The 18,999-nt window shown below is 34.8% G+C and overlaps 1 protein-coding gene across 4 annotated transcripts in view; it reads left to right on the plus strand.

The window, feature by feature from the left end:
• Positions 1-18,999, plus strand: part of ARHGAP32 (Rho GTPase activating protein 32) — a 108,723-nt gene that overhangs the window by 16,816 nt on the left and 72,908 nt on the right. For all 4 annotated transcript variants that reach the window (XM_012729758.1, XM_012729757.1, XM_012729756.1 and 1 more), the window contains one exon: positions 8,720-8,806. In XM_012729758.1, coding sequence (XP_012585212.1) covers positions 8,720-8,806 — 87 coding nt within the window. The remainder of the gene's footprint in view (positions 1-8,719; positions 8,807-18,999) is intronic.

Consider the following 18,999-nt stretch of genomic DNA (forward strand, 5'->3'; position numbering starts at 1 on the left):
GGAATTGAGGTGAAAAGAGTGTAGGAATTACCCCAAGATCACAGCTATTAAGTGGTGGGGCCTATTTTGAATAAAGACCATAAGCCATTCTGCATATTCTTTTATAGTACTAGAAAAACATAAACGGCATACTGTTTTAACAAGAAGGAATAGGTAGTTTTGAAAAATCTTAACATCTTTTATGTAGTTGAAGGAGAAAAAAAGTAAGATGCATAATAATGTGATATCACAACATATGTGATCTTATATAAATTCTCTAGCTTCTCTGGTCCTTTGTTTCCTCTTTTGTAAGAGGAAGAAATACATCTATTCCAAATATATCACAGAACGCTATGAAAATTAAGTGACCTCGTAATTAGCACACACACACATCCCTCAGTAAATTTTAAAGAACTTCAGAAAAAGGCCTATGTTCTAAAGCACTTTGGTACATACAGACCACAACCTGTAAAATGTGGAAAGTAATACTTTTCCTTTTGACTCCTGGGTAGTGTGAGAACTGAGACAGTGGATATAGAAATGTTTTACATTCGAATAGGAAGCTTTTTAATTATAAGGAGTGTTGTTGCAAACCACACCTCATATGAGAGACACTTTTGCAGTATTCTTGACGATCTAGTAATCACCTTATTTAGTTGTGACATTCTTTTTAACATAGAAGCTAATTTTTATATTAAATCATGAAATGGAGAAAGCAAGTTAAAATAACAGATTCTTTTTCTGTAATTCACATTAATTAAAAAAAACTTAGCTCCAGTTTAAGATAGATTTAAATCCATGACTTAAGATATTGAAATTGTAAAGTATATAGAAAGTTCAAAGTTTCCAAATAAAGATAAAGGGAACATGAAGAACACATAATTGCATTTCTTCTTTTTGAATACCAACATGGAAAATCTTTTGTTCACAAATTGTTAATTGGTAATATATATATGTATGGATTCCACCCTCCATTTTCAGTATTTCAGATACCTGTATTTCCGTGTTCAATTAACCATTGACTGTGGTTTTTTTTGGAAGCAGACAGGGTTTTCTTTCTGATAAAGAATTCACCTAATAACTCACAGGCAAGCCATAGGTCTGAGGCGTATTGCAGAAGATGGGGATATTGAGGGGTCAAAATGGGAGCAAAGAGTCTCTGGCCTTCTGTGCATTTGCCTTTCTGGTGAAGGAGAATTTTGCTCTGGCATGTCTCACGTCTTCTCTGGTGGAAAGTAGAACAGTTTTTTTTTTTTTTTTTTTTTGAACAGTTTTTATTTCAGAAACCCCTGTAATGTAAACATGGCTCTGAGAAGACGAAAGCCATTTCTCTCTGGAGGGCTCCATCATTGACATTGCTATCATTTATCTTAACCAGAGTTGTTGCTCAGGAAGTCCTCAACTTAGAGACATATGAATATATTCATAAAGCACTGTTTCTGACAAGTGTGTGTTCTGGAGGGAGTATAACATGGGAGATGTGACTCTGCTGGGCTGGTATTTAATCTCATTTTCCAGGTTGTGGGCATCTCATTGAGATGAGGATTACTCTAGTGTTTAAAGATGATCAGACCAGTCCAGTTACTACTTCTTTTACTTAGTTAGGGAAACAGTGCTTGCCTGGAAAAAAGAGTTTATGAGGATTAATATAGGTCAGTCACTTGCTTTTTCCTTCTAAATTTGAAGTGAGCTTTTTGTCTATTGTCAGTTTTTGCTTTACATACTGAAATTAGACTTACTTCATTTGTTACTCAGCTAAGATTTAACTCTTACATAGAGTTATACTATATGAATTCAGTGTACATACTTTATGAATTCAGTGTACATACATTTCAGTGCATCATCATTTTCAGCTCTATTTTGGAAGTAATATTTTAAGTATTGAATGTTAGGATGTCAATGGTAGGGGTGAGTGAACTACATAATACTTTGCAAAAGAAACTGTTTATATTTCCACATCTACAGAGACCACAGAAGTAAAGGAAACTATAAGATCCATAGTTGTGTCTCAGTGAAATTGCAGCCAAAATAGAACTATATAAGATAGTTCTCACTGTGCTCCTCTGTTGATAAGACTTTGATAAATTTATTTTTTAATGTGGGTGGGGTGATGTATTTTTACCCCTTTACATTTCTGATTTCCATATAAAGGAGTTTTCTGAACATTTGAAGCTTGCTGAATAGAGTTGTATTTTTAAAGATCCTAACAACATTAATTGTAGGTTGGTATCTATGGTGATGGAAAAAGTGAATGCTATATATATGAACAGTAACTCTTAAAATAGATTAGTAAGGAATGTAGAAGATATGGGAATTGGATGTTCTGGTTCCCATTTCTTATAAATAAAATGTTGAGATATCATTGAATTGCAAGAAATAAAAATAATTTTCATTATTATATTCAAGTCATAAGTTTTTATGGGTAAATATAATCTTTCATAGTGTAGTCTTGGTACTTGTGACTCAACTACTGTATAAAACACACTGATTGCTCAGACTTATGCATATGATTTTTTTTTTTTTTAAGATTTATTTATTTGTGCATACAGAACTGGGGTACAGGCTAGAGGCTCAGGGGCGGTGAGAGGCTTCACCAGTAACAGAGTGGGGAACAGGCAGATGGACGAAGTACACTGCTGAGGGGAGCAGTGGGCGGGTCAGGAGAGGTCTGCCGCGCCATGTGGTCACCTCCGGGGCAGGCAGGAATCGAACTCATGCGGAAGCGGCTTTAGATTCTCAGTGCAGTGCTTTAACCCGCTGCGCCACCAGGGAGGGCCTGCATATGATTTTTAAAACCTACAAAACACTACAATCAGAATAGTTTTATTGAATGCCTTGTAAGTGTTGGATACTTAGGAGAGTTTAATTGATGAAGTGCAGAAACACACAATGTACCTGTAACATAGTAAAAGGAAAAAGATGTAAATCATGTTCCAAGAATATTTATTCATTCAAAGGCAACAGAGGTTTTTTTTCTGTGGGATTCAAAAAGGGCTTTACTGAAAATTGAACACATTTTACATGTGTAGAACTAGAAGTCAAGAGTCTTTAGAAAGGAAGAATAGCATAGCCAAATATATCTTTCTCCCCTGGTTATCTTCATACCTGGAGGGGATGGGATGAGTAGGGTAGAATGATGGTTGGAAAACATGACAGAGGATACTTAAAGAAGTGCTGTCCTTTAAGGTTCGTGTAAAGTATTTAGCTTTTTGTATTTACATTATTTTCTTAATAAGAATTGAGAAAATATTACAAGATTTTGAGAAAGAAAGATTTTGAGACTTCAGTCAGTGAGTGATGGGAAATATGAGAGACCAGAGAGGATGTTGTACTCATGCACTTTGCAGTTGGCTAGAGTAGGTGCTGCACATATGGCCTAGAACCAGATGGCCTCAAACAGTGGAAAATAGGAAAGGGGGGGCAAGTGTGAGAGACAAATTTTGTCTCTCTCAAGGGAGCAAAGGTTGAGATTATCTCCTGACCCTGAAATTAGAAAAAGAAAAGACTTTGGAGAGGAGGAGTGGTAGATTCGGTGAATGGTTATAATGTTTATTTCAGGAGGACAGGAGGAAGAAGAGAATATGTGAAGAATGGTAATAAACCTACTTTTGAAATGAGTACTGTATTTTAGTGGGACATTGTTAATTTAGTCAGTCACTCATCACTTAGTAATCCCCACTGAAATTTCAGATACTTTTCAAAATGGTGCAGTAGGCGTACTCCTATCTCATTTTTTCATTACATATTATGATTAACATATTTCAAATTGTAGATTACTAACGTTTTCCTTCTACAGTGTGACTCATCATTATTCTTGTTTTACAGTATACCATTTATGATAATTTACAAGAAATTTGATACAACCAGTCTTATAGTCTTTTGTTTTGCCCTTTTTGTGTTTGAAGTTTTCCCTTGTCCTGTGGGCATAGAGCTATTTTGCTGTGTCTCTAGTACTAGGAATTTATTTTTATATTATTTTACACTTTAAAGTTTTAACTTTCACACTTAGGTGTGTTCAATTCACCTGGAATTATTCTTTGGATGCCAGTGTATGATGGGAATGTATCTTTTCCCCCAGTTATCTTAGACCATTGATTAAGTAATATTTCTTATTTTCCAGTGATTTTTAAGACCCAACTGGTTATAGATCAATATCCAGATCTATGTGACATATATATCTCTTTTGATCCATTGTCCGTAACCCTCAAAACAGTATACCTCAAAACAGTGACTTACATGACACCTATTATATTTCAATCCATGATTCCTGGAGTTCACCCACATGAACAGGTGTCTGTTGGACTCCTTGAGTTCCTGCAGGAATGTGGTGAATAATAGCTGGGACCGGATGTTGGATGCTTCTGTGATCTCCACATGGCATTTCTCTCCACATGGTGTTTCATCCTTAAGGTCTTTCATGTGCTCTTATCCAATGGACGTGGAGGCTTAATGCTCTGAGACTAAGGAAGCAGAAGCCCTTGGCTGTTTGAATGACTAGGCTTGGAAGTCCCAGAATCTTGTTTTCACCACATTTTATTGATTCTAGCAGTCATAAAGCAGCATAAATTCAAAAAGAGGGGACGAAAACTCTACCATTTGATGGGAAGAATAGCAAAAACATACAGAGAGGCTCTGAATTGTGGTTTCATAATGTCTTGATATCTGGTAGGACAAGTTTCTTGACCAAGCTTATCTTGATTATTTTTGGCACATTGCTTTTCCTTATACATTTTAGGTTCTCCTTGACTAATCATGTGAATAAAAAAAACTTGTGAAATTTTGCAAGGGAAAATGAGTGCACTTACCATACTGAATTTTCAAGTCTATTTGGACTTATTTTTATCTTCGTTTACATCTTTAGTAATACTTGAAAATTTTACCTGATGCTCTGAACATTTTTTTGTTTGATTTATTTTTAGATATTTTATAGTTTTTGTTCATGTGAATAAGATATTGCTTCAATTTTACTTAAAATTAGGTTCTATTGATTTTTGAAATATTGTCTTTTTTTTCACTTCACATTCAAAGATTCTTCCCCTTTATGGTTTGAAAATTATATATGATTTTTGTATTCATTTAGAGATCACCATTAAAATTTTTAACTTGAATACCCAATTTGCAGTCCAAATCTTTTTCCTCCTTCTCACCAACAATACCAATACTTATAATGTTTTAACTAAGATCACTCTTGTCTTCCATGCTAGTGTTACTAAGGATTGTAATTTTATTTCCTATCTTCTATAATAATCTTTTTGGTTATACAGTTAAAATTTGTTTAGATGCAATATTTATTCCCTCACTTCTTTGCTCAATATTTCTGCTTCACTAAGAACTTCTACTTGAAGCCTGTTTCTTCTCAATCACTTGCCTTTTAGTGAGGATTTGTTGGTGGGAGCTATACTTTTTTATTCATTAGAAATTGCTATTTTTCCTAATTTTTGTCTTACAGTTTTGGTAGAAATAAGACCTAGGGTACTGTTAAGATAATCTCAGATGTTTCCATCTGGTATTGTTGAGAACTTAGGTGTTTTATGTATATCTAAATACTCGCCATTGTGGCTAGCACTTAACCCCCTCTTCCTCTACTGCTTTTCGGAGTTGTTTTATTCTTGTTACTATGGCCCTTCATTCTGAAGAACTTGCTTGAACCCCTCTAGTTGCTCTGGTCTGTTGGAGATGAATTCTCACAGCCTTTGTTATAAATCTGTTTATGTTTCACTACTTTCTACAGCTTATTTTCATGGGATATAGAATTGACATATTTTTCTTGTAGCACTTTAAAGCTGTTTCTCTTTGTCTTCGGTCTTCTAGTTTCGGGTGAGAATTCAGATGTTACTTATTTGTTGTGCATTTACCTAATTTTTTTGTTTGCCTGCTTTCAGGACTTTGGTCTTCATTTAGTTTTCAGCAGTATGATGTTATGTTCATTAGTGATTTTTAAAATTTATCCTGTTTGGAGTTCCCTGAGTTTCTGAGATTTCTTAGTTGTCTTTCACCAGTTTTAGAAAGTGTTTATCTGATGTCTCGTCACATGTTTCTCTGCCCCATTCCTTCTTGCATCTTCTGGTGCTCACTTCTGTTGTACATGTGGTTGTGTGTTTTGTGTTCTTTTAGCTATCAGATGGACTTATTTGTTTGTTCTTTTTCCCCCTTCTTTTTGTTTCAGCTTGAATACTTTTTATTCTGTTTCCAGAATAGATCCTTTCATCTACTGTCAACTTTGCTGTTACCATCTGATAACCGTAATTTTTATTGCTAAATTTTCTTTTGAATATTTTTGTGGTTTCAATTTATGTCTGGATTTTCCATGTGTTCTTAAATATATATGTTTTTCTTTTTAACTAAGTTACAGAATTCTGCCGCACAAAGGTTCATGTTCTCGTCATTTCAGTATCTGGATCATTTCTGTATCTGATTCCCTTTATAGTTTCCACTTGATCATGGATCACAATTATCTGCTTCCATGTGTATTTTATAATTTTTCTTCCCACACATGTTAATGTAAATGACAATAATGACTAAAGTAAATGATATTTATCTCCAGGAAAGGGTTTATCCATTCTTCTTTCAATCTGTTATATGTTTAAGTTAGATAATGTAATTCATGTTTATTTGGTGACTGAATTAAGCTGATCTGCAGGTAATGCTAATCTGACCTTGTGGTTTTAATTTATTATTACTTCTAAATAATTGGAGTGTCCTAGAGCTTATTTTCATCAGGAAAAATGGAAAATTAGTAAATGCCTAATTGTCTTTGTGCTTTCCTGCTAAGTCACTAGCATTCTTACTGAGGGGTGGGGGGCACACACTTTTCTCTCGCTTCTCAGGCCCATTGCTAACTTCTTTTGCTCTCTAGCCCTCTTACTGGCTTCTGTGTCAAAGGAGGCTCACTTCACCCTTTCCCTTCTCAACCCTGATGTGTAGTTGCCTTGTACAGTATAAAGGCCTGGTACCTGTGTTACTGCAAGCCTTCAGTTTTTGCATATATGTTCCTTTGATGGTCTTTTAGTTCTTCTATCCTGAACCAGCTTTCTTGTCCTACTTCCCATTGATAGAGGCTAGCTGCCTTGTATTTGGAGTGACTCTACACATTCTCCCCTCAGCCTTTGCTGTGCGTGATCACTATACACTTGCTGAGTGAGTATCTGTGAGAATCAGTTGACACATTGGTATTGACTCTCTGCTAGAAGGTGGTCCTTGGAATTTTAGGTTAGCATTCCAGTTCATATCAGGCATTCAGGGTTTGGCTGGTTTCTTCTTGGCCTAACTAAGGAAGATTCTTTATCCTCTTATATCTCTGCTAGGCTTTTGAGCACATCTCTGAGTTCTTTTCTATTTCATGAAAGTCTTGTCACTTTCTCCAACTCGGTTTATTTAAATTCTTTTCACCCTTAAATGTTCTTTTTTTAAAGCTATGATTTTGTTGTTCATCTGGCTTACTTTTGCTGGTGTATGAATGATCACTGTCTTGTGATAGAAGGTTTAAGAAAAACAAACTTTCAGTGACGTGACTTTCAAAAATAGTGAATTTATTTTCATCAGCCTTGATTTTTATAATAACTATAATGACAAATAACATATAATGCTAGGTACCTGGGTGAGCAATTCAAATGCATTGTCTCCATTTAATTATCACAAACTTGGGAGTTGTAGATTGCCATTTCTAGATGAGAAATTACGTAGCTCAATATTATAGTCAGTTAGTGACACTTTTGAATTCAGGAGTGTGAATTGGAGCGAGTTTACAAATTCACATCCCAAAGGGTTGTAGGTATGTAATATAAATGAGTCAAGTCAGATGGGTATAAGAAGCAAAGCAAAGCAAGCAGCATGATGAATGGCAGTTAAACTTCAGCCTAGACAGTGGTTAAAAAAATGAAATTAGTTCAACTGGTACAGACACTTGGAGAGTATGATTCATAGAGGAATTGCTGAAAGTTATATATGAAGGTTCAGTTTTACAAAATGGTGCCAACTTTTTCCTTAAATAATAAAACAATTTAAATGCTGCCAAGCATTGAACCATAGCTGTAGCAAAGCATTCGAGATACTCAAAATTCAGTCTTTAGGCCAAACAAGGAAACAATGAAATGTTGTTTATAAACATTTATTGTCTATCTGTATGTATGTGTGTGATTTGCCTCCTTTCAAAAAAAAAAAAAGATAAATAAAACAATGGGTAAATCTTTAGCCAGCTGTCGCCTATGTGAGAATATGGGCCCCATATCTCAAGGTTTGGTTTTTTAATACAAGTCAGAAATCTGTCTTTTTTTTTTCAAACGAAATCACTCAGTTTCTAAATGTTAGCTATTGGTTCAAATAAAAAAAAAATCACATAAAATGGCGAATCTGCAATAAAATGTTTCTTCAAGCTCAGCCTGTTTCCCGAGCATGCAGTGTATGGGGTCTGAGCTCTTTTCAGTTGCATGGTTCCACAGTCTCTTAGTCTCTACTTAAAGTCTATCTTTCACCTATGTATTCTGCAGATTAAGAAAGTGAAGACCTGCCCTTGCTTGAATGTTTCCTTTACTGCTATTATACAGTTGTGATTGTTTAGATATTACAAGGACAATTCTTAAAACACATTTATTTTATATCCAGAATTCTTAAATTTATCATACTTAAGCAGTAGAATTCAATTTTAGAGTGTGTCTTTCATTAAATTGATGTGAGGGTACAAGTGTTATTGAATGTTAATTTTTATTCATTAATCATGACTTTCCTTTCCTTTGTGACATAGCTTTCACTTTCAGAAGAGCAGATTGATGTAACAAAAAATGGCTGTGAATCTAAAGAGCTGGTCTACCTCGTGCACATTGCTTGTCAGGTAATTTTGTAGATGTGTTCTCTGTTATGACATAGCATTTGATAAGAATTATTGTGAGTCATTAAATTCCTTTCTCTAATGTGTTACATAATAGAATCCTCAGAAATATTCTAATACAGTATCAAAATTATTGTAATTATTGTGAAGAAAATAAGTAGTATTTTTTTACAAAAGATAATTTGCATGTCCATACAATTCAATATGGAATATGTAGTTCAATCTTGGAACTCTGCATTTTTAGATCATTTTTAAGATTTTAGTTACTTGAGTGAATAATAGTGCCTATATAAACAAATATGTTTGTTTTTTTCTTCCTCCCATTTATATTGACATTTTTACATATACTCAGAGCTGAAATAGCCAGTTTAATATAATCAGTTTTTATAGATATTTAATTTATAAACAAATGAAAATTCTTCTTTGAGTTAAGAAGTCTATTGATAATAAGATAAAAATAAGTTATTGATAATAAGATAAAAATAAGCCAGCCATTTGTCACATGTTATAGACGTAGTAAAAGAACAGACTGAGTTTTTTCTGCCTCAGATGCTCACTTTTCTAACCAATATGGTTCACATTGTTACAATGCTGTGTTGGAGCAGAGGGGAGTGTGTATATTTTAGAAACCTTTTTTTTTCTGGATTCTTTGTACTAGGCTTTCAACTTCATTAGGTTAGTATTTGTAGCATTATTTCCTTCATCAAATCAACAGTATAGATCCTTTATTCTCCTCTCATTGAGCCATCTGCTTATGTTTGAATTACTGTGTTTTTAAGAAAAACTTTCTTCTAAACAGAGCTTTTAGTTTTCTTAAAGAAGAATAAGATATGGTCATTTATATTTTTTTACTCAAAAGGTATTATTCATGTACCTGAATTTAAAAGTTAAGTCATGTAGAAAAGTCGAGTACTGGCCCTCCCTGGTGGCGCAGGGGGTTAAGTCCCAGTGCTATCATGCTTTCAGTGCTGTGGCCTGAGTTCTATATGCCTCCAGGGAGGTGATCCACATGTGGTGCAGCAGACCTTTCCTGTCTCGCTTGCTGCTCCCCTCAGTAGTGCGTTGCAGGAGATCGGCCTGTTCTGATCCCCACTCTGTCTCTAGTGAATACTCTCACCTCTGGCCTATCCTCCAACTCTTCTACGTATAAAATAAAATAATAAATTAAAAAAAAAAAAAGCCGAGTACTTATCTCATGGGAAATGCTTAAGGTCTTAGTCTAGAAGATTGTAAGGAAAAGCTTTCAGAATTAAAAGCTTTTATTAAAAGTATTAAAATATGGGATAGGAAGTTGAATTTAGCTTGTATATGAAGAAGAGATAAGGTTACATATTATTATACATGTTTTGTTCTATGTGATCTCTGTTCCTTTGAGAAAACAGCTCTGAATCATTCAGTTCCATGTGGTTTTTCACAAAATGTTTCAATTTGATGAACTAATTTTTAAATGGAAATATCAGATGCTTTTATGAACTATTTTAACAAACTTATGTAACCATATCTTCTTTATCTAGAGTAGATAATCTGCCATTAATGAATTCATTAATGCTCCTACAGCCTAACATCTTGTAGAATCTCTTCTCACCATAAATTTCTATATGCCTCAACAATGCAGATATTTTTATTCTTATAAATGAAATATTAAAAATACCTACACTGTTTTTAAATGACCTTCAAAATGTAAGCAAGGTATGTTGTTACTACACATTAGAATATGTAATTGTTATTTTATTATGCTTCCTTGAATAAGTGACCTAAATAGTTAGGTCTTTCCTGGTTGTAAATATATCATGAAGCTGCTTAAAGAATTTCAAATGACTTGGTGTAAACTACTTATTATATCAAGTAGTAATTAGTTACATTATAATAACGCCATTGCACTTCTCTATTTTGGTCAGTGATCGTGGCCACATCGCATTACTTACCTTCTGCTTTCATGCCATATATAAACTTAGATTTAAGCCATACTAAGTGAGAATCATATTTATCTTTCTTATAACTAAAAGTCACAATCAATCTCTCTGATTTACAAAGGAGGAAAGAGAAACTCAAATTACTGAAGTAACTTTCCTAAATTATTGATATTTGAAATTTTAGCAGGAACATTTTAAGCACTTTAGTTTCTTGATTGCTAGTTTTCCCTTCATTTCCTTGACATTCAGAAGTTAGATAGATGTGAGAGAATGATTGACCTTATGAGATGACCATTACTATTCTCTGATACAATCTGTTCATTCCAGAAGCTATATATCCACATAGTTCACATTTCCACTAATTTCTAATAGTATGCACTTAAAGTTCTTTTAATTTAACCAAAAATCATTGGCCCTTTCTTGTAACCCATAATTCTCTGTTCTTTTATCCTAGAAAAAGGTCAATTAAACAATTGAGCTTTTTCCTTTCAGCAGGTTAAGATCTCATCTTTTGACCTTTTAATTAATCTGTTTCTCCTCTGTTTTTCTTTTGTGTATCCAGAAATGTAGACACATACATGACCAAAATATGCTTACTGAATTTGCATCTATTCATCATGGAAATGGTTTACAACACAGATACTTTGCATGTAGTATGTCATTTAATTCTTACAACAGCTCTGTTAGACAGATTGTCTGGCTTCCATTTTATAGATGGTGAATCTAAAAGTCGGTAATGTTAATAACTTCCTGAAGGTCATAAAATTAAAGTGGATGCACAGGATTTGAATCTTGGCTTTGTAATTTTTTCCTGTTTTCCAATTTGATTTGTACTGGGCTGTGTTACTCTGAAATCTGAAAGCATATCCCAAATGTTAATAAAAAAAATATAGAAATGAAGGGGGGTGGTCCTGTCTGGTAGCTCAATAGTTAGAGTCTCAGCACTACCAAACTATCACCAGCCACTGCAGCATGAGTTTGATTCCTGGCCAGGGAGCTGACCTAAACGGTGCAGCAGACCTCTCCTGTCTTGCCTGCTGCTCCCCTCAGCAGCGTATTTCAGTGGACTCACCTGTTTTGTTACCTTTTCTGTCTGTGGTGAAACCTCTTACACCCTGTATCTCTGGCCTACACCCTCGTTTTTCTCTGCATAAATAACTAAAAATAGATCTTAAAAAGAAAAAAAAATTATAGAAATGTCCTGGAACTGACCATTTCTAGTTTCTTTACATGATTTCAATGGCCTAGAGACTTTCAGTTGGAACCGCAAATTTAGAACCTTGACAGTCATAGCCCGGTCAGTTGGGTACAATTTCATGCCAGTAGACTCTCTAGCGAGAACAAAAATATTAACAGTCAGGATGTGGATAAAACTACTCTCTTGGATGCCTTAAGAATAAAATGTCTGTCTGAGCCTCCAACTCCCTCCCTCACATACTCATTACTATTTAAAATAAGTTGTTTTAGTGAATGAGGTATGTTTTGCTTCAAATTTTCCCTCCCTCATCTTTTTATCCTATTCTGCAAGTAAACAGGACAAATATTACACAGAACAAATAGGCTAACTAGTGTAGGTGAGGAAACACTTTCCAGTTTTCATTTTTCTCAATTGGTGTGTTTTCTTTTCTGAAAGCCATATTAATGTTTCCTCTGCCCATTTTCTACTCCTTAGGAGACCCAGTGTATTTAGTTTCAAATCAGTGGAAATTAATGGAATCTTCAGAAGTTCAGGAATTCTCAAGTGGAGAAAAACCCTTTACTGTCTCAAATGTTGAAAAATCAGTAATTTTTTAAAGATCAAAATTAGGTAAATCCTGACATTAATTGTATTGAACCCTGTTACAGAATAAAAGCATTTGTAAGTCTTTTTAAAAAGAATTCTGTTATTCTCTAGTAAATAAGCAAATATAAACTTCAAATGTTAATTTAAAAAATGGCAAATTTAAACTTAACTGTTGCAAGAATTAATACCACATGTTCCCTAAAGAATATCCAGTTCTAATTTTATGCAAGCAAGTTCAACAATCTAGAAGAGATGGACAAATCCTACAACTTTATAATCACCCAAAGCTCAACAAAGAAGAAATAGAACACTTGAATAGGTCAATTACAAGCAGTGAAATTGATACAGTAATCAAATCTCTCTCCAAAAGCAAAAGCCCAGGACCAGATGGCTTTACAGATGAATCTTACCAAACATTCAGAAATGAAATAGTGCCTGTCCTAGACAAACTCCTATCAAAAAATTGAGAAAGAAGGACTACTACCAACCATGTTTTATGAAGCCAACATTACACTAATACCAAAATCAAACTAGGACAACACAAGAAAACTACAGGCTAATCTCTCTAATGAACACTGATGCAGAAATCATAAATAAAATCCTAGCTAATAGAATCCAACAATACATCAAAAAGATAATCCACCATGACCAAGTAGGATTTATCCCAGGGACACAAGAATGGCTCAACATTCGCAAATCAATTAATGTAATCCAACACATCAGCAAAAAGAAAAATAAAAACTATGTGATCATATCAATAGATGCAGAGAAAGCATTTGACAAAGCCTAGCATCCATTCATGATAAAGGAACTTGAAACACTTGGGGTAGAAGGAACATACCTACCTTAACATAATAAAGGCCATATATGACAATCCCATAGCCAGTGTCATTCTCAATGGTTAAAAGCTGAAATCCCTTCCTTTAAAGTCAGGAATAAGATGAGGAAGTCCACTCTCACCACTGTTTTTCAATATAATACTAGAAGTCCTAGCCAAAGAAGTAAGAAAAGAAAAAGGCATATAAGAAATCCAAATAGGGAAAGAAGAAATAAAACTATCACTATTTGCAGATGATGTGATAATATACACAGAGAATCCCAAAAACTCCACAGAAAAACATCAAAATAATAAACCAGTTTAGTAAAGTAGCAGTTTACAAAATCAACACACAAAAATCAATGGACTTCCTATACACAGTCACTCTGAAGGAGAAGAAATCAAGAAAACCATTCCTTTTATAATTGAAACAAAAAAGATCAAATACTTGGTAAAAACCTCTACAAAAAAAGAAAAAAATATATTGTTAAAAGAAATAGAAGAAGACATAAAGAAATGCAAAGAGATCCCTTGCACATGGATTGGAAGAATTAATATCATTAAAATGGCCATCTGACCAAAAGCAGTTTATAGATTCAATTCAATGCTGTCTCTATAAAAATTTCAATGAAATTTTTCAAAGAAATAGAAAAATACTGATGAAATTCATATGGAGCCACAAAAAAACCTCGAATAGCCAAGACTCCTCTGAATAAAAAAGAAGGGAATGGATCATACCCCCCGACTTCAAACTATACTATGAAGTCATAATAATTAAGGCTGTGTGTTATTTGAACAAGAACAAACATATGGATCAATGGAATACAATAGAAAACCCAGATATAAACTCACAGCTTTATGGATAGCTAATCTTTGACAAAGGATCAAAGAACATTCAATGGAACAAAGAAAGTTTGTTCAGCAAATGGTGCTGGGAAAGCTGGGCTGCTACATGCAAAAAAATGAAGCTAGATTACCACTTTGCACAATACATAATACATAATAACTAACTCAAAATGGATTAAAGAACTAGACATAAGACCTGAAACCATAAAATACATAGAAGAAAATATTTGTGAAACACTACATGACATACACCTCAGTAATATCTTTAAAGATACATCACACAAAGCAAGGATAGTGAAAGAAAGGATAAACAGCTGGGACTACATCAAATTGAAGAGTTCTGTACAGCAAAAGAGACACTACACAGAACAGACACCCCACTGACTGGGAGAAAATTTTTGCACATAATATGAATGACAAAGGACTGATCATAAAGATATACAAAGAGCTGATGAAATTCAACAAATATGAAGTGAACAGCCTCATCAAAAAATGGGCTTTTTAGAAGAACTAAAAAGACACTTCTCCAAAGAGGAAATGCAGACTGGCCAACAGGCATATGAAAACGTGGTCAACATCACTTGTAATAAGGGAGATGCAAATTAAAACCACAATAAGATACCACCTCACACCAGTGAGAATGGCACGTATTAAAATAATAAGCAACAATAAATGTTGGCGAGGGTGTGGAGGTAAAGGAACTCTGCTACACTGCTGGTGGGAATGCAAACTGGTGTAATCACTATGGAATGTTGTGTTTGGAGGTTTTTTCAAACTGCTAAAAATGGAGCTTCCAAATGATCCAGCAATTCCACTCCTAGGTATCTAACCAAAGGACACATACACTTCTATGCTTATTGCTGCCCTATTTACAGTAGGGAAGAAGTGGTATCAACCCAAATGCCCAAAAATAGATGACTGGATCAAGAAGATGTGGTATATACACAGTGGAATATTACTCAGCAGTAAAAAGATAAACTTGTGCCATTTGTGGCAACATGGATGGAACTGGAAAAGATCATCCTTAATGAAATAGGCCAAAAAAGAAAAAGAAAAAAAAAACACCAGATGGTTTCACTCACAGCAAGAGTGTAAGGGATCAGGAAAAAACATATGTATATGCTAACTGTAATAAAGTTAAAAAGAACATCAACTAACAACTATAAACCAGAGACATCCTCTGGGAGAGGAGAGGGGAACAAGCTCAAAATGGGGGTAGGAAGAGCACATGGGACTATGGTGATGGCATATGGGGGAAGTGGTGGTGGGAAGTCCATGTGGATTGCAACTAAGATGAAAAAAATCTACAAAATGAATAATGTAAAAAATATTTTCATAAAATATAAAAAAGAAAATCCTGTTCTGATCCTCCCCTTCTGTAAGTATAGTTTAGGTGGTGAAAGGATGATTGTTTTTGAATAAAATAGAGAATATTTTATTACCATGTGGTAAGCTGTAGTGTAGATGATTAATGGTCTTCTTGAAGGTGGATTACATTAACTCTGTATATTCACCAGAATTCAGCAGTATATAATAGTCTTTTTTCCTGAAGATAAAGTCTTTTATCAACATTTACACTAATTTGAAGGCTCCTTTATGTTCAGGAGGTAGGGTAAACAGTTGTTTTTGGAGGAATGTTTTCCTGCCTTAAAATATCTTCTGTACTCTGATTACCATGCATGAAATTCCATCATCACATGCTTTCCTTGGTTTTATTTAGCTCATTCCATTAAGAAAATGCTGTTGCTAAGGGGTGTGGTTGAATTTTAACATTGTGGAGCATCAGTATATGAACAAAATATTTACTCAGATTGCATTCTTATTAAATTAAACCTCGTAGCTCTTCTGAAATATATAGTTGTTGTTATTGTCACATTATAGATGAAAAAAACTGCTGCTCATAGCTGTTAAGTGACTTTTGTAAAGTCCTATAGTATAGGACCAGGCTGAGCTATAAACTACCTCTGTCTTCTTTCACTGAACATCACACCATTAAAGAGATAATTCATAGCATTAATTTTTTTCAGATAACTTCCCATGATAAAGGGACTTCCAAGGACCTAGTTTTTAGCAACAAGAGCAGATATTGCTAGAATTTGTCCATCTTTTTTTGTTGTTTCCTGGCTTCCCCAAGCTGCTATCTCTTGTTGGGCCATGGTGATAGCATCTGTGTTTATACCCTATAATTAATTATAAATATTTAAGCTCCCCAGTGGTGTAAATAGATCTACATGTAAAATGTAGTTTGAAACATGTTGCTTTCATGGTTAAAACTCTTTAAGATATTTCTACTGTATTTAGAGCTAAACCTAACTACTTCCCAAAACCTGTGAGGGCCCCGTATGGTCTGAGCCTTGTCCACCTCTTCTGTATCACGGCATGGCAGTCTTACCCTCACTCCCATGCTCTGGTCACACTAGCTTTCAGACAGTTCCTAAAAGATCCTGAGTTCTTAACTGTAACAAGGCATTGCACCTTGGTCAACTTGCAGCTCTATTATAGACTTTTTGCTGGCACAAAAAGATTATTTTAAGAGTTGAAAAAAATCATTTCACAAGTAATTTGAGGACATAAAATTTGAAATCCAATTCCCTTTGTTACTTTTTGAATCTCCGAAGGTTATTGTATTTAGGTGACTGGCTATTGATAATAGTTTCTTTGAGTAAGACTACTAGATGGGAGAGAATGTGAAAATATGAATTCTTTTAAAAAACTAATAAAACTTTATTTTTTACAACAATTTTAGGTTCAAAGAAAAATTGATTAGATGGAGTTCCCTTACTACCCTTGTCCACACATGTGCACAGCCTCCTGCGCTATGGACATAGCTCACCAGTTGCTGTATTTGTTGTAATTAGTCGGCCCACATTGACAAACCTTGGCATCTCTGGGTATTTTTCAGTTTGTGATTTTTGGATAAACTTATATTAGTATTTCCACCTACCATTATACCACATGCAGAATAGTTTTGGAGCCCTAAAAATCCTGTCCTTTGCCAATTTATCCCTCCTCCCTCTCACTCCTGGCAACCCTTTACCTTTCATCTGTCTCCATCGTTTTACCTTTTTCAGAATGTCAGTGATGTAGGTGAAATCATACAATATGTGCCCTTTGCAGAGTGCCCACTTTCAGTTAGTGGTGTACATTTAAATTCAATTCTAGCTTATTTTTTTTATCCCATTGTCTGGGGTATCACAGTTTATTTTTGCCCAGTCACTCACTGAAGGATATTGTGCATGCTTCTAGGCTTTAGTGCTTATGAATGAAGCTGCTGGAGACATCTCTGTTCAGGTTTTCCGGTCTAGGCACTGGCTTTCACAGAACTTACTGCTTCTGAAGTTTTGTCTGATCATTTTGTGTTTCTCTGTTTTTATCCCTCAGTCTCTTCAGTTTGGGGATCAGCAATTTGTTCCAAGTTTTCTAATGGATTAAGAATGGAGGGCTGTTGATTTTTACCAGTTCGTGAGGCCTTTTCATGTTCATGATCTCACCAGGCACTACCTACCTTCTTAAGGATTCCCTTCCTTATGCCATTACACTGGAGGGTACAGTAAAGTCTCAACATAAGAATTTTGGGGAAGAATTACTCCTTCCACAACTCCCTAAATTATGTCAGAAAATCCTTGTTTGTAAGGAATTTGTTTTTTAAAAGATTTATTTATTTGTGCTTACAGAACTGGGGTACAGGCCAGAGGCTCAGGGGTGGTGAGAGGCTTCACCAGAGACAGAGTGGGGAACAGAACAGGCAGATTGATGAAGTACACTGCTGAGGGGAGCAGTGGGTGGATCAGGAGAGGTCTGCTGCGCCATGTGGTCTCCTCCAGGGCAGGCGGGAATCGAACTCATGCGGAAGTGGCTTTAGCTTGTTAGTGCTGTGCTTTAACCCGCTGCACCACCAGGGAGGGCCTGTAAGGAATGTTTGCTGTAAAAGTAGAAACAACCCAATTTCTGTTTTAAAAGCACCAGGAACCCACAAAAAAGGACTGTATTTCAGTTATATTCAGCTTGCTTAGTCAGCTGGCTCACAGGGAGTGATAGATATGACTCCTCCAAACTACATGATAATTTCTCTCTTTATTCCTAAAACAGTAGAATGATTGCATACATGTGTACAGTTGATCTGATTGATTGCTCTACTTTTCCTCTAGTGACCTAAAATCCTAGTTTTATAGAATAGGAAAATAAAAACAAAAAGTCATTATTATTTTAAAATAATGGTATTGAATTTGAGATTTTACTTTTGACACTGAAACTAGTAATTTAGCCTTTATGGAAAGTAATGATGTCATAAAGTTGTGTTAGACACATAATGGAATATTACTTGGCTATAAAAAAGATGAACGTTTGCCATTTGCAGCAACATGGGTGGAACTGTAGGTGATAATGCTAAGTGAAATAAGTCAAAAAGACAAATACTATATGATTTCACTTAAATGTAGCGTTAAAAGAAACAAAACAAAGGGTCAGACAGAGCAACCATTAACAAACACTAGAATTCTGACTATAATTTAGAGACAGTTAGAAGGTCAGATAGCAAGGTCTAAAAGGGGCCCTGTAGATTATGGTGGAGGACTATGGGTGCTTTGGTAATACATGTAGTTTAGTAACATACATGTGAAGACCTGTGTTTCTGTAACTCTGTCATATACAGTCAAACCATTGTTAACTCAATTAAAATAATGAAAGCATTCCTAATACATGGAAATGCAATCAGTAATGATGTTCCTTGTCCTTTGAGTTGTTGAGCTTTTGGTGGCCACTTATTCTGTACTTATTCTGGGGTTCTTTTTTGAAACTTCATTCCCTTTTGTGGTATGGTCAGCCCACCATAAAAAAA

The sequence above is a fragment of the Condylura cristata genome, unplaced genomic scaffold, assembly GCF_000260355.1.
Source record: "Condylura cristata isolate star-nosed mole 26May11 unplaced genomic scaffold, ConCri1.0 scaffold00025, whole genome shotgun sequence".
NCBI classification, from domain to species: domain Eukaryota; kingdom Metazoa; phylum Chordata; class Mammalia; order Eulipotyphla; family Talpidae; genus Condylura; species Condylura cristata.